This window comes from Malus sylvestris, chromosome 1 (genome assembly GCF_916048215.2).
Source record: "Malus sylvestris chromosome 1, drMalSylv7.2, whole genome shotgun sequence".
Taxonomy (NCBI): Eukaryota; Viridiplantae; Streptophyta; class Magnoliopsida; order Rosales; family Rosaceae; genus Malus; species Malus sylvestris.
In genome coordinates, this window is record NC_062260.1 from 27,437,035 (window position 1) to 27,461,396 (window position 24,362).

The 24,362-nt window shown below is 38.0% G+C and overlaps 4 protein-coding genes across 5 annotated transcripts; 3 read left to right on the forward strand and 1 right to left on the reverse strand.

The window, feature by feature from the left end:
- Positions 1–2,512: 2,512 nt before the first annotated feature.
- Positions 2,513–8,508, reverse strand: LOC126615244 (pectin acetylesterase 9-like). Its single transcript, XM_050283048.1, has 11 exons — positions 8,098–8,508; positions 6,865–7,001; positions 5,454–5,532; positions 5,279–5,365; positions 5,058–5,182; positions 4,780–4,840; positions 3,915–4,013; positions 3,674–3,779; positions 3,408–3,556; positions 3,089–3,199; positions 2,513–2,885 (listed from the first exon to the last, which is right to left on the reverse strand). The coding sequence occupies exons 1-11, from the start codon at positions 8,194–8,196 to the stop codon at positions 2,877–2,879; spliced, it is 1,062 nt and encodes a 353-aa protein (XP_050139005.1). The 5' UTR covers positions 8,197–8,508; the 3' UTR covers positions 2,513–2,876.
- A 2,586-nt stretch (positions 8,509–11,094) lies between these two features.
- On the forward strand, positions 11,095–14,196 carry LOC126616096 (signal peptide peptidase-like 1). Its single transcript, XM_050284098.1, has 4 exons — positions 11,095–11,228; positions 11,886–12,823; positions 13,291–13,491; positions 13,802–14,196. The coding sequence occupies exons 2-4, from the start codon at positions 12,029–12,031 to the stop codon at positions 13,916–13,918; spliced, it is 1,113 nt and encodes a 370-aa protein (XP_050140055.1). The 5' UTR covers positions 11,095–11,228; positions 11,886–12,028; the 3' UTR covers positions 13,919–14,196.
- Positions 14,197–14,832: 636 nt separating this feature from the next.
- On the forward strand, positions 14,833–24,345 carry LOC126616120 (cleavage and polyadenylation specificity factor subunit 2-like). Of its 2 annotated transcripts, none has more exons than XM_050284112.1 (15): positions 14,833–15,150; positions 15,296–15,385; positions 15,536–15,630; positions 15,736–15,887; positions 16,001–16,058; positions 16,138–16,245; positions 16,377–16,629; positions 16,826–17,007; positions 17,457–17,549; positions 17,641–17,739; positions 17,928–18,059; positions 18,252–18,296; positions 18,384–18,551; positions 18,719–18,793; positions 23,775–24,345. In XM_050284112.1, the coding sequence occupies exons 1-15, from the start codon at positions 15,102–15,104 to the stop codon at positions 23,967–23,969; spliced, it is 1,794 nt and encodes a 597-aa protein (XP_050140069.1). In that variant the 5' UTR covers positions 14,833–15,101; the 3' UTR covers positions 23,970–24,345. The 2 variants fall into 2 exon arrangements, with proteins under 2 accessions (XP_050140069.1, XP_050140073.1); XM_050284116.1 differs by lacking the exon at positions 23,775–24,345 and adding an exon at positions 18,910–19,124.
- On the forward strand, positions 19,487–21,351 carry LOC126616167 (cytochrome P450 89A2-like). Its single transcript, XM_050284181.1, has one exon. It carries the CDS (start codon positions 19,553–19,555, stop codon positions 21,107–21,109), a length of 1,557 nt encoding a protein of 518 aa, XP_050140138.1. The 5' UTR covers positions 19,487–19,552; the 3' UTR covers positions 21,110–21,351.
- Positions 24,346–24,362: the final 17 nt, after the last annotated feature.

Sequence of the window (24,362 nt, forward strand, 5' to 3'; positions counted from 1 at the left end):
TTCGGTTTGCAAAAGGCTGTGGTGATGTGGCATGGAATGATAGAAATTTTTCATTGTGACCGGAACACGAATGGTATACCACGTGTTTTATATAAGTGGTGGAAATTTTTATTTTTTAAGTAATTAACTTGTTAACACGCATATCCCACCATTTGTATAGTGACACATGGTGTATCATCCCTTGTTTTCATCACAATGAAAAATCTCTCATGGAATGCGGCGAATTGACAGTTGTAGAATCTTTATAGCTTCTCAGCTTGGATTGGGAGAAATCTTTTGTAAGATCTCACATCGTCCAGGGGTGAGGATTCTGTAAGCCTTATATGTATATTATCATCTCTACCAAGCACCATTTTGGAAGCTCACTAGTTTCGAATTCCATTGGAACTCCGAAGTTAAGCGAGTTCGTGCAAGAGCAATTCCATGATGAGTGACCCATTGGGGAGTTCTCGTGTGTTTTCCCATAAACAAAACCGTGAAGGCGTGGTCGGGGTCCAAAGCTGACAATATCGTGCTACGGTGGAGTCGAGCTCAGGATGTGATGGGGCCTGGCTGGGATGTGACATTTTTCATTGTGACCAAAACACGTGTAATATACCACATAGTTTTATAAAGGTTGTGAGAAATTTTATTTTTTAAATTATTATCTTTTTAACATATATATCTCACTATTTGTATAATGACACGTGATATATCATTATATGTACCGATCACACTGAAAAACCTCTCTTGGATTGAAAGATTTTGTGAAATTAATTTTCAAGAAATCTGGTGAAATTAATTTTCAATTAAAAAAAAAAGCAAAATTTGACGTAAGGGGAGGAATCTGATATAATTTTTGTGCATGCGTTAAATATCTATTTTCAATGCAAAAGATTCCATGCCTCGTGGGTCATTTTTCTAATAATTTTTTGTCTTGAACGGCTGAGAGTTTGCGAAACTTTCAACTTATAGCAAATGTATTGAGTTTGAAATGTCAAGCATATAAACAAATCGAAAATTTCTATTATTTTTCCATACATAAAACATATCAGACGAACAGAGAGTTTGATGAACAGCTAATAGTTTAACGCTCAAAAATAACAAAGACTTGAGCTGTAAGAGGGGGAATTTCCTTGAAATTGAGTAGAATTGAACGATAAGACATATGATATGAAAATTTTACGTATGGTTTTGTAGAGTGAGAGTAAACTTCAATTGTTCTATTTTCTTTTAATTTTCAACGGCGTGTTTACTGAATAGTAAGAACAAGTTCAAGGGCAAATTAATCACTTCATTGTACAATCCCACTAAAATCCAAAAACCATGAATAAAATGAGGGACAAAACCTGTGGAGCCAAAAATAATCACAAAATGACACGTGAATTTCGGGACAAAAGAGGACAAAAATACATTTGAGGTACAACGAGATTCCTACGCGCGAGCAGCAGGCAATCATCATCAACCAAGTCAAAAATGCCCAAAATAAGTAACAATTCGAAACATATTCCATATATTTTTTACCTCACTTTCCCTCTTTTAGCTAATCAATTAGCTATCATTCTATAACCTACAGAATATTCCACATAAATTAAGCTAATTGGCTAATTAATGAGATTATTACTTAATTAATCCATTAATTGTCAATTAAGCTATCCATTATGTCCAAAAAATACGCTAAAGGCCGGTTACCCTCTCTCCCAAGGGAACCGGCCATTTCCTTCATCTTTCCACCATATCCTTCCTTTTTTGTGACATTGATTAGTTAACCAATTAAGCCATTATTTTAAATTATACCATAAACTCCCAAAAACATTCCTTTTATTACGTTAATTAGCCAAATTAATATATTAATGGCTAATTAAATCACCAAGTAACACCAAAAATGTGCATAAAGGACCGGCCACTCTTCCTCCAAAGACGACCGCCCATGCCCTATATATTGGCTCCCATTCTCACCAAAAACCTAGGTTCACACTCTTGCTAAAATTCTAAAAAACTTTCCAAACACTTTTTCTCTCTAAATTCTAACTTTGGCATCGGAGGTTCTTCGGCCAAAGCCCCCCATTCATTGTGGGCGCGTGAGGCTCTTGCCCTTGACCCTAAGATGTTAATTGTTTTGTACGTGCAATTTTGTCCAAAAAGAAGGAAGAAGAAATTTGCATCTACAAAACCGACAACGCAGTATTAATGAACAGTAGTCATCCACCAGCTTTTAGAAGAGTATAATTTGAGCCAGATAAATGTTCAAGCCCAACAAGAATCTCGGGTCAGATAATGTTGAAGATTCAGATTTGAGCTATGGGCCTCAAGCTCTTTGGAAGGCAATTTTTTTCATCAGAAAAAAAGGGAAAATAAAAAATGAGGATGAGCACTCCACAATCATCCATTTGAACAAAAACAAAATAAAACAAGTGGTCATTTACGACAGTGATATAAAGATGTTGAGTTTTTGTATGAAGGCGTGATTTTAAATTCCGTTTATGACTAATCTAATAAAATCTATCATTTAACAAAAAACAAAAACAAAAACAAAACAAAAATAAACGAACTTATAATTTATTGGTGAATTGAATCCAATTGATATGAAAGAATATTTGCTTTTCTTTTCCCTGTTTTCGAACAAGCTATGCCATGTATGGAAAGGGATCATTTCCGGATCCCTTCCATCGAATCATCTAATTCGGACCCTTTAATCAAACGGTTAAAGTTATTATAAGGGATCTCATGTTTGTAGTCGTTTGATCAAATTTCAATGATCCAGATTGATTAATTGGATGAATTTGGTAAAAGGGAACCGGAGAAAATCCCTTTCCGCCATGTATATCACTTTGTCTCCTTTTTTGGGAAAAGCCCCTGAAGACCTTTGTGACCTAGCTAATAGCTTGTAAATCTTCTTAAAGGGCCTGCAATATATATATATATTTTTTTTCGAGTCAGATCAATGGAATTAATAAATAAATAAATAAGGTACGGGAGAATCTCGGATGCAATGTACGGTATGTATATCTTTGATCATGTGATGAATAAAACTAATATAAAATATATCCCGGTTGTATATTAGAATCTCTCTGCAATAACGCCTCAAAATCATGATAACGTTAACTACCTGAGTCGAAGGTATAAGGTTATGGCAGGTAGTGTCACAAGGATATGGGCAATCAATTTCCCTTGTTACTCTTCTGCTGAAGTACCAATCACCTACTGCTTCTGCAATCGTCTACAAAAAAAAAAAAAACCTCATCAATCCACAACCTCTACCAAAACCTTCTTGCATTCTTAGCATATGAAATGACATGGGCGACCCCAATTCGACAAGGTTTCTCGCTTTGCGAGAGTCGGGAGTACGCGACCTTACCCTTCGTTTAAATTGTAGCATATGAAATGACATGAATCTCCTTAAATTGTGGAAATATTAACATTAATACCTTATTGTGTACTCTTGGAGAATCGTCACCAAACCATGTGTCTTGAGACTCACTTTGGCAATGAGCAAAGCATGAATTGAGGAAAATCCCTCCTCTTCTGGAATATTTGTAGAACAATCCCATCGCGACAATCATATCACGCCTGAATTCTGACGATTAAGAGAAAAAGAGCGATGATTCAGCTACCGCAGAGTCCGTGATCGTGCTTTGGTTAAGGAAAATGATGCAACTTGAAGGGGGAAAAAAGGAAAGAACTGAAGAAGAACCTTGCAATGTATTTAGCTGGTCAGGATTGCATTCTGCAGGATTCAATTTGCAACGGTTCCAATGTCCGCGTGGATCAGCTAAAGGCGGAACCAGTATGTGATGGAACTGTGGACAATACGAGGTCCATTAATTGATAAGGACTGTTTATGTGCATCATGTGACGAGAGATGCAGAGAGAAAGGAGGTATGAAACATATTGCAGCTAAGTTTCACGCCTACTAATTATTTCAAAATTTATACCTGGTAAACGTCATAGGCTGAGTTCAATATGAAGAAAGGTGTTGTGATGAATTTCAGTGCATACTGTGGAAAGAAATGTTGAAATGTCTCACATCGACCGTATCAATGACAAAAGAAGAGTTTAAATATCCTAACCCCACTCTAACTAATACCGAGGCCTTTTGTGATAAAACCCCACACCTAACGGATTGCGCAGGTGGTAATTACCAAGTTGGGGACAATATCGGTGTTGTTGGAAGTGGGCCGTATGGCCCGTCTCTCTAATATTTCTATATGGTATCAGAGCCAGGGAGCGGGCCCGTACCGTACTGCCACGTGATGGGTGGGTCCCCTTGGCCCCGCGCGATGATGGTGGGTCCCTTGGCCCTGCGTGTAGGGTGAGCCCCCTTGGCTCCACGTGGTTGTCGATGTGTGGATCTCCTACGTGTGACCTGCTAATTGGGTCCCACGTGAGGGGGCGTGTTGAAATGTCCCACATCGACCGTATCAATGACAAAAGAAGAGTTTAAATATCCTAACCCAAGCAGGGTCCCACGTGAGGGGGCGTGTTGAAATGTCCCACATCGACCGTATCAATGACAAAAGAAGAGTTTAAATATCCTAACCCCACTCTAACTAATACCGAGGCCTTTTGTGATAAAACCCCACACCCTTTTGTGATAAAACCCCACACCTGACGGATTGTGCAGGTGGTAATTACCAAGTTGGGGACAATATCGGTGTTGTTGGAAGTGGGCCGTATGGCCCGTCTCTCTAATATTTCTATAAGAAACACTGCATCAAAACATAGCAAATGTTAAAAACCAGGTGATTAACATGCATTAATCGGCTAACAGCTCAACGATCAATGCTACGAAAATCTTACCAGCTCGGGATAAATGGAATTCTTGGTACCGTTCTCCTCTAGATTCTTCTCTACTCCCTGCCTTCCATATAATAAGAACATGGAAAATATAGAATAAAAAAAAATTTTGGTTTATTTCGGCATTAGAACTTGTTACCTGTAGAGTCACAAGATCTATGGTGTGGTTCAAGCTTATATCTCGTTTGCAAAAAAATGTGACGCCGAAAGTGGAAGATATAATGATACATGCATTAACTGCAAAGTACTTTGGCGTTGGAAAATTGACGTAACGAACTTACTCATCCAGAAAGAATCCGGCATCACTCAAGCATTTTACACTGGCGTTGCTTGGTAAGTATTTGGTGAAGTTGTTACAATGCAAAAATGATGCTAAACCACCAGCAGAACAACCTGATAAAAGAGCCTAGAAAACAGATGGAATGTGACAAAGTAACTGAATTCGAGTGCCTAAGTTCGTGTCAAAAATGTCAGAAGAATTTATCTGATCGATCAGTGTTACCTTACGCGCTTGTCCTAGACCTTTCGGCAGAAGATCAAGGATGATTGCTTCCCAAATCTTTTGCCCTCTGAAATAGAGCAACGATGTCTGTCACAATCATTTCACACGAGCATTACGTGCAAAGAAATGATCAGTTAAGAATGTGGGAAGGAAATAGTTGTTTAGAGATAAGTACCCCGTTATTAACAACTGCATCTCCAGCAAATGAAGCTCCATCACAATATCTAAGCTTCACTCGGTTCCAGTTGTAAAATCTGGTTCAAAATTAGAATGTAGCGATGTACATCAAGCTTAGACGCTCCCTGACGTGCATAACAGGTAGAGGGAACCAATAAAAAAAGAAAGGATCAAACTCAATGCCCATTTTTTAAAAAACAGGAGCACGACGACTAGTCCAAAGCTTAAGTAAGATAATAGGCCAATAATATCAATATGTATCAAACTTACGCGCTCACTCACATAGAGATACAAACTAGTAAGAAAAGTGAGATTGTTCGTATTCATGACATGGGAACACTGTGATGTGGCGTTTTGTAAATATGTTTAGACAAAACGTCTTTATTTCATTGGCCTCATCTTGACGGTGTTTTTGTGCCATGTAAGCCGTTCTGCATAGTCATGGGACATGCATAGGCCAATGTGCACTATGGACTATGTTTGGCATGGCCTTAAACAGTCCAACAACAAGAGGAAATGACAAAACTAGAAAGAGGCTGGAAGGATGGTCAGCTAGATCAGAAGCTACCACTGAGAAAATAGATGTCATCTCTATTTTTTTCCACGTGATCGGGACAACAGAAAAGCAAAGGATACATGGACTGTCTGCAAAAAGTGATTTTTTTTTTTTTTTAGAGACGGATTAGGCAAGATTAGTTATTCGTTAATAGTTATGTGCGAGGCACCAACTCTTTCTCGAAAAAGAAAGGAACTTTGCACCCAGTAACCCCCCACCCGTCCCCCCTCTACTAGACCTGTCTGCCTAAAAGTTAATATTATTTGGGATTAGTGGTAAATTATGAAATAAGTAATGCAGAGAGGCTCGCCCCTCTCTTAAGCTGTATGCCAAAATATATAGACCAAATTATGAAAAAGCAGCAATAGTAGTATAGCTTGTAAAAATGTGATGCCAAATATGGACCACAAGATATGAGTAAATAAAAGAAAATTATGGCATGATTGTCTGGTTATGGCAGTTCTCTTATTAAGTAAAACCACAAAATATAAGTTTAGTTGAGAAAAATTTGAATAGAATTGTCTAATTATAGCAATTTAAACATGAGTAGGACTAGTGTGAAGTCGAGTGAGACTAAAATACATAACTCTAATGCTTTCAAGAAAGACATCTTACGTGATTCGACATTCATACACAAGTTTTTGTCAACTAAATCAATGACTATTAGTTAAAGCATGCATTGAGGAATTGAAGATGATGTATATATTATACGGTAGTGTTATCCACACATGCATTTTTATTTCTCACAAACTTCTCTCAATTTTTTGTCGTCAAATTAAATGAATTAAAGAAGATCAATGATAAAAAATTAAAAAATATATATATAAAAGGTAAAAATAAATATGTGAATAACACTATACCTGGATTAAGAGATGCATTATTGCTGAGAATTCCAGAAAAGACCTTCCACTTGCTCATATAACGTGTTGATCCTCTTCGCGTGTTGGCTCTGTCCGAGCATGATTTCACATCATTGTACCACCCTCCACCCTAATCCAATTAATCAAACGGCTATGATTTAACATCATGGTTTATGATTATCAATGCAAAACTTCAAGCTTCATAAGGTTTCTCAAGTGATCACAATTATCACAAACAGTGGCGGATCTATAATTCTGAATGAGGAGGGGCCTTTTACACACTTATATATATATATATATATATATATATATATATATGAGTGTGTGTAAAAAGTTGAATTCATAACATGTTGACATATGTAATTTGTGTAATTCTCACAAAACTGAAAAAATTCTCTTAAATTCAATACTAAGAAGAAAAAAATGTAAAAAAACCCAGACAACCAAGTAAGAGGTAGGTTGTGGAAGGCTAAAGAAAATACAAAGAAGTAGAAAAAGAAGGAAAAGGGGAAGAGGTCTGCAAATAAAGAAGGTGAGTTGCTTTAGAAAATTATAGGGTGTATATTACTGTTAGGTGAGAGAATCGAACCAGAAGTGGGGTTGCTTTTTCCATTTAAAATTGCACATCTCTTTTAAAACTCCCCTACCAAACTTATCGTTTCATTAGACAGTAGAAAAGATTTAAAATCAAAACAGCTTAACGACGTCGTTTGCTTCATCTTCTTCCATGAGGTTCACACCTCAGATGAAGTCAGGATGGGCCGGGAACTACCCTAGTCCCTTGGTGGCTCCGCCCCTGATCACTAAGTAGAGACCCCAACGAACCCCTTTTCTAACAACAACTCGACTCAATACCTATACAACTGATATAACGAGAGGAAGGACTAAACTCGTAACTCGAAAATAAAAATGAATACTCTTAACTAATTGACATCGCCACACTAACTAATCATTGCGATTTGTTTCTGAATCGGCGACCGACAAAATCTGTCGTTGCTTTTAGCCAATGAAACAACGCCACTGACAAAAGTGCGGCTGAAAGCGCCCACGGGTGGTGTAAGTTGTACATTACATGGTAACGTGCACAAGACGCAAGACGAATACAACCGACGATGTCGTACTGGTTTCCCAAATTTAAACTTTCACTCTCAATTATACGCTATTAACTTTAATTATCACTAATAAAAGTTTTCTTTGAACCCATATAATTATAAAAAGAGAGTTACCTCGAACTGCAAAAGCCAGTTTCTTGCTCCGGCCCCGAATCCTCTGTGCAGGTGATACGCAGGCAAACTCCCATCCAAGCAAACTAAATAAATAAACATGTTTAAATCATTCTTTTACTACATAATTACAAGTTTTTTAGTACAAGCTCCGAGAGCGGAACCATCCCGGACAAAGGTCATGTTCACCGCGAGGCGCCGCTCGTCGGAGTAAATGCGCTGACGAGCGCACGCTAGCAGAGCCACCGTGATGGCAACCAGGACTGCATTTACATGCATCATCGTCGCCGTTATACGCTCTCTCTTCACTAACATTGATTTTTCATAGCCAAACGTGAAACTTACTGTATATATTGACTACTCTGGTGACGAAGATGAAGGTGCTTTTCGTGTTAATGGTGGAGCCGTGGAGGACCTGAAGTGGTTTTATAAGCCGATGGAGAGGCTGCTTGGTGGTACGTTACGGTCATAATTCCCAAGTTGGATTGTGTTTGTGGAGCCCACCCGCCCGACTTGTTTGTGTGATGGCCCTACTGACTAAATGCATTATGATTTTGACGGTGGATGATGAACCCGTGATGAGTGGTTTGGATTGGTTAAGAACGGTGAGAATGTGGGTTGGTTTTAAATGGAGTCTTTAATCTTGGATTGGTTAGAAGTAAGTTAGGGTGATTAACCACTTTGAATTTTGGGGGCCAATTTGTCCGTGACAAGTGTTTTCAAGTTTGCATGCCAGAATCTGTGTTTAAGTTGATTAGACGAGGAATGTTAATGAGATTCTCTAAAAAATTGAGATATTTTTTGCGTTTCATTTTTTTAGCATAATTCTTGTGTCGACATTATAAAACATTGTGTAAAAAAACATAAGGTAACATAGAGTTCATGAAAAGTCTCACTTTGAGAGAGTCTTCTTAGCAATTCTCTGATTAGAAAATTGTGTTTTGGGTTTGTATTGTAGTTCGAGTCTCGTTCTTCATGGTTTGCATACAATGATATTTGATTTAGTAAGACTACGTTCCCATTTTATTGGCAGAAATCTTGAGCTTGGATTATAGAGACGGAAGCTGGTGTTACAGAGAGAGAAGAGAAGATTTGGTGATTATATGGTGATGATTATTACCCACCATGTCTTTATTTATACAATGACTTCTTTTTTTTCATTTGTCGATGGTTCAAAATCTAAATCTTTATCCTTATTGTTATTGACAAGATAAAACAAGTTTTGGTGATCACATAAAATCGATATGAGCAAAATCGTTGATCATGGTGTTTTCTTGTGAAATAAGAAATTAGGTTAAATGGGTAAATTTTGGAACAAACTAATGAATAATTAGATCTAAGATTCTAAGATGATGATCCATCATCTATCAAGCCTCAATTATTAGAAATAATGATAATGATGACTTCACATGTGGTTTGCAACTAACATTCTCCATCTTTGCATTTATTTTTCCTTAATGTTGTTTAATTGCTTTCGATTAGGATGTGACATATTGACACTAACATTAATCCTTGAATTCAATTATCTACAAAATATTAACTACAACTGGTGGTTTAGTGGTTAATGACGAATTACAGGTCCGTACTCCACACAACACGTCTTGATTCGATTCCTAATGGTAGTCGATCATAAGATGATACCCAATGGGAGGCTGAAACGCCTCTGTGAGTTTTCTCGACATCCGAAAAAGTGGGCTACTGTAACAAAGCCACAAACTGATCCTTCTTCTATTTGAAAAAAAAAATTATCTGAAAAGATTGAAATATAGTTGATGTTGTACACCAAGAAAAAAAAAAGTCTAGCTATTGTATGAAATGTATATTTTTCTTCTACAGCCATAAGTTACCATACGAAGCTTATTTCTTCATTTTTTCTAAACTTCGTTACAGGGAGTTTATGGTCTAGATGATTAAGAAAATTTACTCATGACACATCTAAGATTTTTATTCGATCTCGCTCCCCTATAAAACTCGTTGCAAATAATAAAAAATAATAAGATGATTAAATGTAAACATCTTTTAAATCCGATAAAAATATTAATGAACAATTTTTTAAAATAAAATAAACAACTATTATTTTTTGTCGGAGTAAGCAACTTTTGAAAGATAATGCTATTTACACACTCATTTTTACCTATAACCATTGTTCTAAAAATCTCCGCCTAGCGCTACCTAAGTAGCTAGGCGGCTGGCCACCGCGCCGATTAATGCCTAGACGTTTGAAAATTAAGAAATGACGCCTAGACATGCTGAGGCGCCAGCCCAAACCGCTTAGGCATCTGCTTAGCCTGCTCAGACCCGCTTGGGCATCCGCCTACGTTGTGACTCATTTAGACAGAAAATAGATAACTTTCATTTTGCATTTTATTTTTCTCAATAAATTGTAAGAGACTTGTTGAATACTTAAAATGAACACATTATATGCTTGTTTCTCATGTTTTCATTATGTTCCAATACTTCATAATATATATGTCATTTTATTTTGTAGTTTATGATGAAATTACATATATTTTAAGTAAAAAAAGACACTTATTTACATGAAATATAATAGATTTACTTAAATCCACCTAATTCACCTAGGTGCCTGCTTAAGCCTTGCCTAGCCACCTAGGTGCTAGGCCCCAGTTCGCCGCTCGATTAGCGCCTAGCGTCTTTTAGAACCTTGCCTCTAACACACTCTTGTTATTTTTTTCCAATAATTTTATTTTCAATTCATTTGATCAAACAACAAAAAATTAAAAAGGCAGTATCATAAGTAAAATGATTACGTGGATAACACTATTTTTTTACAAATCTTATATTGAACACGTCGTAACCTATGAATGAATCCAAAAGACCAAAACTAGGCCCAATATGCCAATCCAGCAATCCCCGTTGTACCCCAACCAACCCAACCCAAAGATTATGTAAAGAAAATTGGAAAATACTAAAAAGATATAATTACATTAAGGCCCCTATATAAGATAAGATCAAGAATACCACCCATATTGTCATCGCCAATTGGGGATCAGTTCATAAAATAGGAAAATTTGTGGGGTGAAAATGAAAACTAGAAAACGCTTCTTACCAAGTGTAGAGCTCCGAGAAAAGAGGCTCGCTTTGCTTTAAACCAGAGAGGAACGCAAAAGTCCAAGGTTAGTCCTCTCTCAACAATCACTTTGATGAACTCCAATTTCTCATTCCAATTGGCTTAATTTTCTCAGATCTTTAGATATGATTGGATGTAAAATTGCTACGAATACCAAAATTTGGTACTTGGTTTCCTAAATTTACTCATGCTTGTGTTTTTACTTTGGGTTTTGATAAGGGGTTGTTTGGTTGATGGGAAAATGTAGGAAAGGAAATGAAAATTTGACATTTTGAGTCTCACCCTTTGTTTGGTGGCTGGGAAAATTGGGGGAAATGGAAAAGAAAATGTTAAAGATTGATACTTTTGTGTGAGATTGGAAAGATTATTGTTAAAGATTGATGCTTTTTGTGTGAGATTGGATTAGGGTCCCAATTGTGTGTGCAAAGTATCGCTGAGTTGGGATTTTGTAAGAAAGAGATGCAAAACCAAGTTTCTGAGATTTTTAAATCTTTTGCAGAAGTGGGTTAGCCCCGCCTCTGGCATCCAAGTTCGAATTCCCTCGTTGTAGGTTAGAGTAGTATAGAATATCGCCTTGTCAAAAATCTTTTCCTTCTCCCATTGATATAAATATGGTGTGCTGGATATGATTTTGAATTAGGATTCCATTACTTTAAAAGTTGGCGATAAATTCTTTAACATTTTTCTCCTTACTGTTTGGCAGGTTGCAGGGGTTTCTCTGCTCAAGTGTCAGACGGAGAAACGTTGCAACTTTGGTTCCATATGCTGTGACCTTTTGTGTTACTTTATATGCGTTGAAATCAAGTTCGAGATAAGAATTGGAATAAATTGCGTGGTTGATTAGTTATGGAGCCTCTCTGGAAGCTTTTTTATTTGCTGGAGCCTGCACCTTTTACTCTAGTTGTAACGGCAGTAGGCGTGACTTTTGGATCTGCATTTCGGGCTCTAAATTATGGGAAAGAAATGGAGAAAAACCATGATTTATCCGAAACATCAATTACGTTAGATAGGTCCCAAGCACTCATGATCCCGGTGATGAGCTCTGTAAGCTTGCTTTTGATGTTCTACTTGTTCACTTCCGTCTCACAACTCCTCACTGTATTCACAGCCGTTGCCTCCGTTTCCTCCCTGTTTTTCTTCCTATCTCCTTATGCAGCCTATTTGAAGTCACAATTTGGTCTTGCGGATCCATATGTGTCAAGGTGTTGTTCCAAGTCATTTACGCGAATCCAAGCCCTGTTATTGCTGTTATGCATTGGTACAGTTGCTGCTTGGCTTGTTTCTGGGCACTGGGTATTGAACAATTTGTTGGGCATTTCCATATGTATTGCCTTTGTGAGTCATGTTCGTCTTCCAAACATCAAAATTTGTGCAATGCTCCTTGTCTGCCTATTTGTATATGACATATTCTGGGTTTTCTTCTCTGAGAGATTTTTTGGGGCAAATGTCATGGTATCAGTGGCAACACAACAAGCCTCAAACCCAGTTCATACTGTTGCAAATAGTTTGAGTCTTCCTGGGCTGCAAATGGTAACGAAGAAGTTGGAATTGCCTGTGAAGATTGTCTTTCCTAGGAACTTATTGGGTGGAGAGATTCCTGGAGGGGCCAGAGACTTCATGATGCTTGGTCTCGGTGACATGGTATGACATCCTTCTTTCAACAATGTAACTACTGTAACATATTATAACTAATGATGGTGTTTCTCTTTTATTGCAACAATCAATATCGTGCTGCATTCATGGTTTTAATTAGAGTTTACCGTGCCAGACTAAGAATAAGGTTACATATGTTAAAAGCATTGTGGGTTAGTCCCTAAATCTAGAGTTAGTACTTTTTTAATGTTCCAGTTATGTTGATTATATTCTATTGGGTCATTAAATTAGTGGTTAATTACTTGATTTGTCTGGGCCTTCATTGTTGTTTTCCGTTCATTTTGTATGTCTACAAATTAGTTGGTTCAGACTAAGTTTCTCATAATTGCAAGCCCTTAAGATTCTGTTTTTTTTTAAGTGTATTATTGCGACATGATCATCATGCATATTCTATTCGGAGTAGTTACTCTTGCCTCAAGCAATTTGAATATTTTTTTGTTAATGTTATATTGCAGGCAATTCCTTCCATGCTGCTGGCATTAGTCCTATGTTTTGATCATCGAAGGAGCAAGGATACGGTAAATCTGTTAGATATGCATTCCTCGAAGGGGCACAAATATATTTGGTATGCCCTTCCTGGATATGCCATTGGGCTGGTTACGGCTTTAGCAGCTGGCATCTTGACAAACTCTCCTCAACCTGCGCTTCTTTATCTGGTAAGTCCTTTTGTTGGTTTTCAAGTTGATTTGTATTATTGCTATTCTCCCATGAGAGTCGATGGATCTTTCCGCTTTAATAGTCTGGTTTATTCAATAAATGGTACGTTTAGCACTAAGCTATGGTGCTCGGCAAAATTAGAGGTGTTTTTTTTGACAAAATCATATCAAATTTGCATTTGGATATGACTGAGAGCTTCCATTAGCTTCTTTGGGGTAGTTTTGGTCGTCAGAGTTCATATAAGATTTGATTGCACGGCTTGAGTCTCGACCATCTCTTTGAATATTCCCGCTTTATTGGTGAATGCAGGTGCCTTCGACGCTGGGACCAATTGTTTTCATTTCTTGGATAAGGAAGGAACTAGCGGAGCTATGGGACGGACCCTTGCCAAACATGAACGATAAAGCTCACCAGATTGAAGTATGAGCCGCTTGTCTGTGCGGCCGCTTACTAGCTCAGTGCTTGCTTGCAGAGCAAAATGAAAGTTGTACATTCCTTGGAATTGACAGTCCTCTGTTCCAACTTGAAAAAGAACTGATATAGGGAATTAGCGATCGATGTTTATTTTCCGAAACCTGATGCTTGAAACATTTCCGATCCAATTCCTTCGACTGGCTAATGAACGAAATGTATGCGTCAATCTTGTCATACCTTGTTACAGAAATCTTCTTAGAAATAAAGAGATCATATGTTTTCTTGGTAAAGCTGATCGAGCAGATGTGTGAATGGGAGAAACATGTGAAAACAGCTCAAACAGAACAACAGAGAGAGAGAAAAGCACACTTCAACAGAACCAGAAACGGCCAAAGAACTAAAAACATGTCGTTAAGAGGACATGCATATCACTGTACCTTTTATCCAGATTTTTAAAATGCTTCTATTGTGATTCAAGGGCAGTGTTAAAACTATCAAAGAAATTGTTGATATTTTTGTCGAAATATTAAAAAATCAAGAAGCGATATGGAAAGTGAGTGAAAGGCAAACTTCATCCTATATCGGCACAAGCCATTATGGATTTTGAACTTAAAAAATCACAGAATGATATTTACTGATACAATACATAGATTTTGTCAGAAGCCATTATAGTTTTGAACTTATAAATTTTTTTTCTTGAGAAAATTATCTCTAATTTCGAGTCTCGACTAAATCTAAATATGAATAATACTCACTCCATTACAAATTTCCATAATTTTCGTTGGATACAAGTAATATTGATATGTCCATCGATATTACTATACATTTGCATATCGATACACTGTTCCGGAGCTGGATATCATACCCTCCCAACTTAAGGCCCCCCCCCCCAAAAAAAAGTAATAGACAAAAAAAAAAAAAAAAAAAAAAAGTTAGAAACGACTTGTGAGGCAACCTGAAACGGTGCCGTCGAACAGCAAACATTTCAGTCGCCGCAGTTGCAGAGATTTGAAGAGAGGGAAACTCTCTGAAGAAAAATTCGAATGGGAACTTCAGTTGAGGTGACGCCGCTGTGCGGCGTATATAACGAGAATCCGCTGTCGTATATAGTTTGTAGGCAAAGGAGAGGGCATTGTGATTTCTCCCCATGTGTCCGGACATCTCTTGGGTGGTACCGTCTGGAAGATAACAAAGGATGGGGAGGATGTTATATATGCCTTGGACTTCAACCATCGAAAAGAGAAGTAATTTTCGCTCTTTTTTTTTTAACTGCCAGTGGAAATTTGGTTAATTGTATGTGTACATGATGTTTTGGAATAGAGATTGATGATTTTGAACTGCTTACTGCTGTGATTTTCATCAGGCATTTGAATGGAATTAATCAATCAGCCTTCGTACGCCCTGCTGTTCTGATAACAGATGCCTACAATGCTTTGAACAATCAGCCTTATAGACGCCAAAAGGACAAGGAATTTACAGGTCTCTTAACTACTCTTATGAACCAGGAATTGAAGTGTTTGCTTCTCTTCATTATTTCTGTTTTTCCTGTTGCAGAACATGTGTGGAACAAACAACTATCTATATGAGGTTCTTTTATTCTTTGACTGTTAGTTTCTGGATATTATATAGATACTATAAAGAAGACTCTGCGATCTGATGGGAATGTGCTGTTACCTGTTGATACTGCCGGGCGGGTTATGGAACTTGTCCAGATATTGGAATCGGTAGGGAAGATGAGTGCTGTTTCTATCCTTGTTACAACAACAGAACAGTTTTCTCTTGTCATGTATGATGCATTTATTAATTTTGGTTCTTCCCATCAATTGCAGTGTTGGACAGAGGAAAATTTGAACTATCCCATCTTCTTCCTAACATACGTTGCATCAAGCACAATCGATTACGTAAAAAGTTTCCTTGAGTGGATGAGTGATGCTATAGCAAAGTCCTTTGAGAAGACACGTGAGAATGTTTTTAATTTGAAGTAAGTGGTCTTTTCTATATATGTTCACTCTTGACTGTTTGAAATTTTGATTCACTAAGTGGAATATTGTTGTTTCTGAACGATTTACTATGTATGTTTGCGAACATTTGCAGGCGAATCAGACTTTTAGTTAACAAGAGTGAACTTGACAATGCTCCTGATGGTCCCAAGGTTTACCATATATACATTAGTATTTTATCTCTAGTTGGCCTACCCATTTGAATGACTTTGACACATTCTTCCAATACAGGTTGTTTTAGCATCCATGGCCAGTTTAGAAGCTGGTTTCTCTCATGATATATTTGTTGAATGGGCAAATGATGCCAAGAATCTTGTGCTTTTTACAGAACGAGCCCAGGTATCCTATATGGACATAACTATCATTTTCAGGCGTTAAATGTTATGATTAGCATTCTAGATTCTTTGTTTCTTTTCTTTTTTTTTGCATTAATAGGCACCATATGTTGACACCTTAAGCTGTTTATGTAGTTTGGAAGTTTAGCTCGCATGCTTCAGGCAGATCCACCTCCAAAAGCTGTTAAGGTTACCATATCCAAAAGGGTCCCTTTGGTTGGGGATGAACTAATTGCCTATGAAGAAGAGCAGAACAGAATCAGAAAGGAAGAAGCTCTAAAGGCTAGTTTGATAAAAGAGGAGGAATCAAAAGCTTTTCATGGGGCTGATGTCAACATGAGTGATCCAATGATCATGGATGCTAGCAATTCACATCCTTTGCCGGGTGGTAGGTTTGAAAACAATTTCTGTTTCCTGCCAATCTTTTGAATGATGCTTGTAAGCATCTGAAAAACTTTCTTTAAATGGACATATTCTATTTGGAATGAGCGTCAAAGCTTTTACTCATTCTTTTGACCTTTGTAATTTGAAGCTTTCTGCACAAGTTCTTTCTTCTGAGAAGCTTTTGTGATTATTTGTTGCAGCAGTAGGTCCACATGGTGGTGGATACCGGGACATGTTAATAGATGGATTTACTCCTTCAACCAGTGTTGCCCCCATGTTCCCCTTCTATGAGAATAATTCTGAGTGGGATGACTTTGGTGAAGTTATAAATCCGGATGATTATGTCATAAAAGATGAAGACATGGACCATGGAACTATGCCTGTAAGTTTTTATTGTGAATCATCATATTCTTTGGTTTCTTTCTAGTTGGATTATTGTTCTTTTAAGTCTGAGTTATTTACATTCTGACCCGGTTTGTGGGGATAAAACATGGATAAGAATGGTCTCATGTCTTAGGTGATGTTGGAAGGTTGACATGAGGTCCTCTGAAAACCATCCTTATTAAAAGTTAAAAGTTGGATGAGGAATATTGTTTAGCATTGCCCATCGTTGCCAGATTCTTGATGTGTATATAAGACTATTCCTCCATGATTCTCCCAGGCATGTTAGCTATATTGCTTGCCATCAATTTTTTTCTTCTTTTTCTGAGAAGGAACTTCCTCTGGTCCACTATGTCAAATTGAAATTGTTGTCAGTTTTTTTTTTTTTTTTTTTTTACAGAGATTTGTACATGCCATTATCCTTCATTATTAACATTTCATCTGCCTCAGGTTGGTGGTGATGTGGATGGAAAACTTGACGAAGGCTCTGCTAGTTTGATACTCGACACGAGGCCTTCAAAAGTTGTATCGACTGAATTGACGGTAAGTAGAAGTCTGCTAAATTAGTTTATAGTTTTATTAATCTTGACATCAACTTAAACTATGTTCTATTCTGGTTTCTTCTCTAATTCAGGTTCAAGTGAAGTGTTCATTGATTTATATGGACTTTGAGGGCCGGTCCGATGCGAGATCCATCAAATCAATTCTTTCCCATATGGCTCCTCTAAAGCTTGTAAGTTTACTAATTCAATCTATATAATCAGCTCCTGAAATGCAGTCGCCGTCTGTGTCTTTCAGGTTGGCCCGAGACTATTTTATAACTGTCTTTTGAATAATCATTTGATTGTCCAGAAGTGTTTTTTTTCACTTAAACATTAAATTAACCTTATGGTATGGTATGCGTTTTTATTTTTCCTGGAGGTTTTGGTTCACGGAACAGCTGAGGCCACGGAACATTTGAAGCAACATTGCTTGAAACGTGTTTGCCCGCATGTTTATGCTCCCCAAATTGAAGAAACAATTGATGTCACTTCTGACTTATGTGCTTATAAGGTAAAATCTTAGGTCGTACCCAGTGCACAAGGCTCCCGCTTTACGCAAGGTCTGGAAGAGGTGAATGCCGGCTAGCCTTACCCCCATTTATGGAGAGGCTGCTCCCAAGTCTCGAACCCAAGAGAGTTGCACCTGCATGAGAGCATCAAGATTTTACCTTATTTGATTAATTTTGCATTATTTGAAATGCAGGTGCAACTGTCTGAGAAGTTAATGAGTAACGTGCTCTTTAAAAAGGTAAGCATGAGAGCATCAAGTTTCACCTTATGTTGTCTGTATCATAATCATATCCTCCTCACCATCTTGATGTAATTTCAAACACAGCTCGGAGATTACGAAATAGCTTGGGTTGATTCTGGGGCAGGAAAGACAGAAAATGAAATGCTATCTTTACAACCCCTCTCAACCCCGCCTCCACCGCATGAATCTGTCCTTGTTGGTGACTTAAAAATGGCTAATTTCAAGCAATTTCTTTCCGACAAGGGTGTTCAGGTACCGTTTCCGTTCATTGCTTAATTTCTTGGACTATGGTCCGTCACCAAAATTCGTTCTGTGAAATAATCTCACGTTCTCAACTTCATGTTTTGAAGCCCAGAGAAAAGGTGAAGCTCTATGGAACTATTGTATTTACAACGATCTTGATCTGATTTCCTTGACAGGTTGAATTTGCTGGTGGGGCGCTGAGATGCGGTGAATATGTGACATTACGCAAAGTTGGGGATGCAAGCCATAAGGTTCGTCAGATACAGATATGCTAATAGTATTAGCACCCAAGTTTTTGGTACAACAGTTGCATTTTTGCAGATGGAAAGTCTGACTAGCGTATTTATATTTTTTATCTTTTTTGTAGGGTGGTGGTTCCGGAACCCAACAAATTGTGATCGAAGGCCCCTTATGCGAGGATTATTACAAGATTCGGGAGTATCTCTACTCACAATTTTATTTGCTTTAAGTAGAGATACATAATATCAAACGCCTTCGGATGAACTGTCATTTTTAATTTCTAGTGATTTCATGAACCACACTAAAGTTTAATTTAAATGTAGGACGTATTTTCCGTTGAAATTGTCAATTCTGTTCATGCATGATGGAAATCTTTGAAATAAATTGACAGTTCAAGTAAATCATATTCAAGGAAACAAATCATGTTTGATGAGTTAGAGACGAACGTGTTAACTTCAAATAGTACCAAGACATTACATTAGTACTCAAACAAAACATCACAAACGAATCACAGTTAAACATTATAATTTTTTTATGTGACAATATGCAAGTGAGTCGGAATAATGCGGCAAACATGGCAAGTAAATTACAATGCATTTTACTATTTTAGGCTGCTTGATTGGTTTGAGATATTTTGCATAAGGCAAGAGTTGATTTCCAGGTGTCAACGTTCGAGCAAAGGAGCTTTATCCATCTCTTTATATAATATGGAAAATAACAATTTCTTAAGCAGACGCATTTGCCCTTTGTCCGATTGCTGACGGTTGACCATGGAAACCTGGTTCCTGATCTTCATCGCCTTCTGCGTCTCCTTCCTCCTCAAACCCCTTCTTTCCCTATTCCTACCCACTTCCATCTCCAAACCCAAGCTCCCTCCCGGGCCCCGCGTCTTCCCCGTCATCGGCGGCTTCTTATTCCTCCTCGAATCCTTCTTGGAGCTCGAGCCTATCATCCGCAAACTCAAGGCCAAATACGGGCCCATCATCTCCCTCCGCCTCGGCTCCCGCCCCTCCGTCTTCATCGCCGACCGCTCCCTCGCCCACCAGGCCTTAATCCAGAACGGCGCCGTGTTTGCCGACCGCCCCCTGGCCTTGGCCACCAACAAGTACGTCACCAGCAACCAGCACAACATCAGCTCCGCCATCTACGGCCCCACTTGGCGCCTCCTCCGCCGCAACCTCACCTCCGAAATCCTTCACCCTTCCCGCATCAAATCCTACGGCAACGCCCGCAAATGGGTTCTCGATATCCTCGTCAACCGCCTCAAAACCGAGTCTCAATCCCACTCCGAAGGCGGCGCCGTCGTCAGGGTGGTCGACCACTTCCAATACGCCATGTTCTGCCTCCTGGTCTTGATGTGCTTCGGCGACAAATTGAACGAAGAGCAAATCAAAGAAATCGAGCATGTGCATCGCCAACTACTTTTGAGTTCCAGGCGGTTCAATATCCTCAATTTCAAGCCGAAATTGACGAAGATTATATTCAAAAATCGGTGGCGGCAATTCTTCAAAATCCTCGAGGAACGACGAGAAGTGCTCGTCCCTCTGATTCGAGCACGACAAAACAGGGCAAAGCAGGGCAGCAAAACCGACGACAAAGACGATGAATTTGTGTTGTCGTATACTGATACGCTGCTGGACCTCGAACTTCCCGACGGCAACGAAAAGCGGAAGCTTTCGGAGGGAGAAATGGTCAGCCTCTGCTCAGAGTTTCTGAACGGCGGCACCGACACGACTTCCACCGCGCTGCAGTGGATCATGGCCAACGTAGTGAAGTACCCGCAAGTTCAGGAGAAGCTGTTTGCGGAGATTAAAGGGGTGATGGGAGAAACGGAGGAGGAGGTGCGGGAGGAGGTCCTGCACAAGCTGCCGTATCTGAAAGCCGTGATCTTGGAGGGGCTGAGGCGCCACCCGCCGGGGCACTTTGTGCTGCCGCACGCTGTGACGCATGACGTGGTTTTGGGCGGACACGTTGTGCCCAAGAACGGGACCGTTAATTTCATGGTGGCGGATATAGGGTGGGACCCGCAAGTGTGGGAAGATCCCATGGCGTTCAAGCCGGAGAGGTTCTTGGGCAGCGGCGGAGGAGAAGAAGGGTTCGATTTGACGGGGAGCAGGGAGATTAAGATGATGCCGTTTGGGGCAGGGAGGAGGATCTGTCCTGCATCGGGATTGGCGGTGCTTCACCTGGAGTACTTTGTGGCGAATTTGGTTTGGAAGTTTCAGTGGAGGGCTGTGGAGGGAGATGACGTTGACCTGTCAGAGAAGACGGAGTTTACTGTGGTGATGAAGAATCCATTGCAAGCCCACGTAATCCCTAGAATTTAATACGTGGGAGAATTCTGTACTAATTTTTCGATGTACGTTCAACCGCTAAATCCATCAATGTATACAGGGGTGGGTTCAAAAAACCGAAAATCGAAAATCAAACTGAACCGAAACCGAAAAAATCGAACCGAATTGAAAAAACCGAACCGAATCGAATTCTTTTGGTTCGGTTTGGTTTTAGTGCTCTAGAAACCGAACTAAACCGAACCGAACCGAATTAATTAAATTAATTTTTTATTTAATTATTTGTTTTGGGTATTATTTTCTAAACCCAATTTGTAAGTTAAAATGTGCTAAACCCAATGTGTTGCCAAACTTTAAGCTCAAAATATTTTAAAAAGGCCTATAAAAACTCTAAACCCTAACATATTATTTATCTCCCATATAAGGTTCTGGAACCAAACCTCCTCCAGAAGTACCTACATCCATCTCCATAGCACTGCCTATTTCTGCCATAGCTTTCTTTTCCAAATCTACTCTCATATAACATGTAACATAATCTATAAACATTTATTTCGGGTAGATTACTTGGGTAATTTGTGATGGAAAAGAATCTAACACACACTAAATAAATCTACCCACGCATTATTTTTACTAATCAAGTTGTCAACATGCAATTACAAGCAAACAACCTTGATCTTTGAACAACATCATACAATTTAACTTTTCTAAGTCATTTGTACGATTTTTGTGAGGTTGTTAGTTTGGACTTTGGAAGACTTGATTGATGATTTTAGTTCAATTTTAAATGTTTATTTTCATTGTCTTTGATTCTAGTTAGAATGCTTATGTTATGATTGTGTTAGATATGTTAAAATTTAAAATTTCAATGTTTTTCATTTTTTGAAAAAAAAAAACAAAAAACCGAAACCGAACCGAAAAAAAACCGAACCGAAAAAAACCGAAAAAAAAATTAACCGAACCGAACCGAACCGAAATTTCGGTTTGGTTTCGGTTTTGGCAAAAAACCGAACCGATTTAAACCGAACCCACCCCTAAATGTATATGCTCTTCATTGATTATGCAATTTCGAAAATTTGGAATTTTAGTTTACCAAGTGTGATTCAAGACAGATTTTATAATTTTAATATTTAGTGAGTGATTTGAGTGAGCTGTATTTGCTACCTTGATTATACACTTCCTCCAGTTTGCATATATTCAGGCAAAAAAAGTTTTTCAATCTCATTTTCCACATCAATGACATCATGAATAGTTGTATTAGATGTGGGATACTTACTTGCACTAACTTTCAAGGTTATAAGATAGAAGACCTTCAAAAATTCCACAAACATTTCTACACCATTCCAATCTTCCTCCTTAGGTGGTCCAACCTTCCTTTTACTCGCCACTTCTTCTCCTTCATCATTAAGCACATTTTTCCTGAAATAGGTGGAGTATATATTGGCTTCATCATCTTCGGACATCCTTTCAAATGCTTTTTTAAACTTCAAGCAATATTCTAGCATTATGTATGTGCTATTCCACCTAATAGGCACATCCATAACAACTAGACCCCTAATATCCAACTTCTCATTCTCCACACATTTCTTGAAATAACTAAACCTTCGGGGACTTGATGTCACAAACCGCACGACATTTCTAAAAACATCCACACTTGTATCTAATCTTTTCAACCAAGTTGATAATATGAGCTAAGCACCTCACATGCATAAACTTGTCATTCATAATAATTTTACTATTAGGCTATTTCTGCATTTTTCGAACAACATACTCAATTGCCACCTTATTAGCCGATGCATTGTCAACTGAGATACACATTACCTTTTCAATCTCCCACTCAACCAAACATTGCTCAATCATCTTCTCTATTTCTTTGCCTTCATGACTTGAAATCAAACAAAAGTTTAGAATCCTTTTATGCATATTCCATTCATCATCCACAAAATGAGCAGTGAGCACCATGTAGTTCAAATTTTGCACACTTGTAACGCCCCGTCCCGAATTAATTCTTTAATTCCAGAAATAATATTATTAATATTGATAGGCCCAAACTAAACTCCACTTTATTTAGCAAATTTTAAATCACAAATCTTTATTTAAATAACTCATTCACATACAAAACCATCAATATTAATTAAAAATCAAAACGTATAGTTACCTTACATAATTTATGTACTAAAATTTATTTATTATACTTTATAAAAATTTCTTCATTTCCAATATGATTCATAAACATTATTATTTTATCAACCACACAATTATAATCTCAAGATATTTCCATTTTCTTTCAATTGACCAAAGTTCTCAAAATAAGAATAATTCTCAATTAAAGTGAAATTCTCGATTATTTAAGGCCGCATCTAACACTGTTAGACTGCCTACGTACCCTGTAACCGGATCAAGCCTTTCGTAGTTCACATTTCAAAAATTCAACCAAATCCCGAATATATTCAATTAACAAACGATATTAACTACTGTATTTACAACGATCTTGATCTGATTTCCTTGACATGTTGAATTTGCTGGTGGGGCGCTGAGATGCGGTGAATATGTGACATTACGCAAAGTTGGGGATGCAAGCCATAAGGTTCGTCAGATACAGATATGCTAATAGTATTAGCACCCAAGTTTTTGGTACAACAGTTGCATTTTTGCAGATGGAAAATCTGACTAGCGTATTTACATTTTTTGTCTTTTTTTGTAGGGTGGTGGTTCCGGAACCCAACAAATTGTGATCAAAGGCCCCTTATGCAAGGATTATTACAAGATTCGGGAGTATCTCTACTCACAATTTTATTTGCTTCGAGTAGAGATACATAATATCAAACGTCTTCGGATGAACAGTCATTTAGTCACGATGTTAATTTATAGTGATTTCATGAAACACACTAAAGTTTAATTTAAATGTAGGACTTATTTTCCGTTGAAGTTGTCAATTATATTCATGCATGATGGAAATCTTCGAAACAAATTGGCAGTTCAAGTAAATCATATTCAAGGAAACAAATCATGTTTGATGAGTTAGAGACGAACGTGTTAAATTCAAATAGTACAAAGACATTACATACGTACTAAAACAAAACATCACAAACGAATCACAGTTAAACATTTTAACTTGTTTACGTGACAATATGCAAGTGAGCCGGAATAATGCGGCAAACATGGCACGTAAATTACAATGCATTTTACTATTTTAGCTTCTCATCGATGCGTGATTGGTTTGGGATATTTTGCTTGAGGCAAGAGTTGATCTCCAGGTCATCGTCAACGTTCGTCAGCAAAGGAGCTTTAT

Coding starts and splice junctions, on each gene's coding strand:
- LOC126615244 (XM_050283048.1), bottom strand. CDS start 8,196: ATGTTTATTTATTTAGTTTGCTTGGATGGGAGTTTGCCTGCGTATCAC. Junction 4,014..4,779: donor ATTCCATTTATCCCGAGCTG/GTAAGATTTTCG, acceptor TGTCATTGATAC/GGTCGATGTGAGACATTTCA. Junction 3,780..3,914: donor CAGCCTATGACGTTTACCAG/GTATAAATTTTG, acceptor TATTGTCCACAG/TTCCATCACATACTGGTTCC.
- LOC126616096 (XM_050284098.1), top strand. CDS start 12,029: ATGGAGCCTCTCTGGAAGCTTTTTTATTTGCTGGAGCCTGCACCTTTT. Junction 12,824..13,290: donor TGCTTGGTCTCGGTGACATG/GTATGACATCCT, acceptor GTTATATTGCAG/GCAATTCCTTCCATGCTGCT. Junction 13,492..13,801: donor AACCTGCGCTTCTTTATCTG/GTAAGTCCTTTT, acceptor TGGTGAATGCAG/GTGCCTTCGACGCTGGGACC.
- LOC126616120 (XM_050284112.1), top strand. CDS start 15,102: ATGGGGAGGATGTTATATATGCCTTGGACTTCAACCATCGAAAAGAGA. Junction 15,151..15,295: donor TTCAACCATCGAAAAGAGAA/GTAATTTTCGCT, acceptor TTAATCAATCAG/CCTTCGTACGCCCTGCTGTT. Junction 16,630..16,825: donor TTCACATCCTTTGCCGGGTG/GTAGGTTTGAAA, acceptor TATTTGTTGCAG/CAGTAGGTCCACATGGTGGT.
- LOC126616167 (XM_050284181.1), top strand. CDS start 19,553: ATGGAAACCTGGTTCCTGATCTTCATCGCCTTCTGCGTCTCCTTCCTC.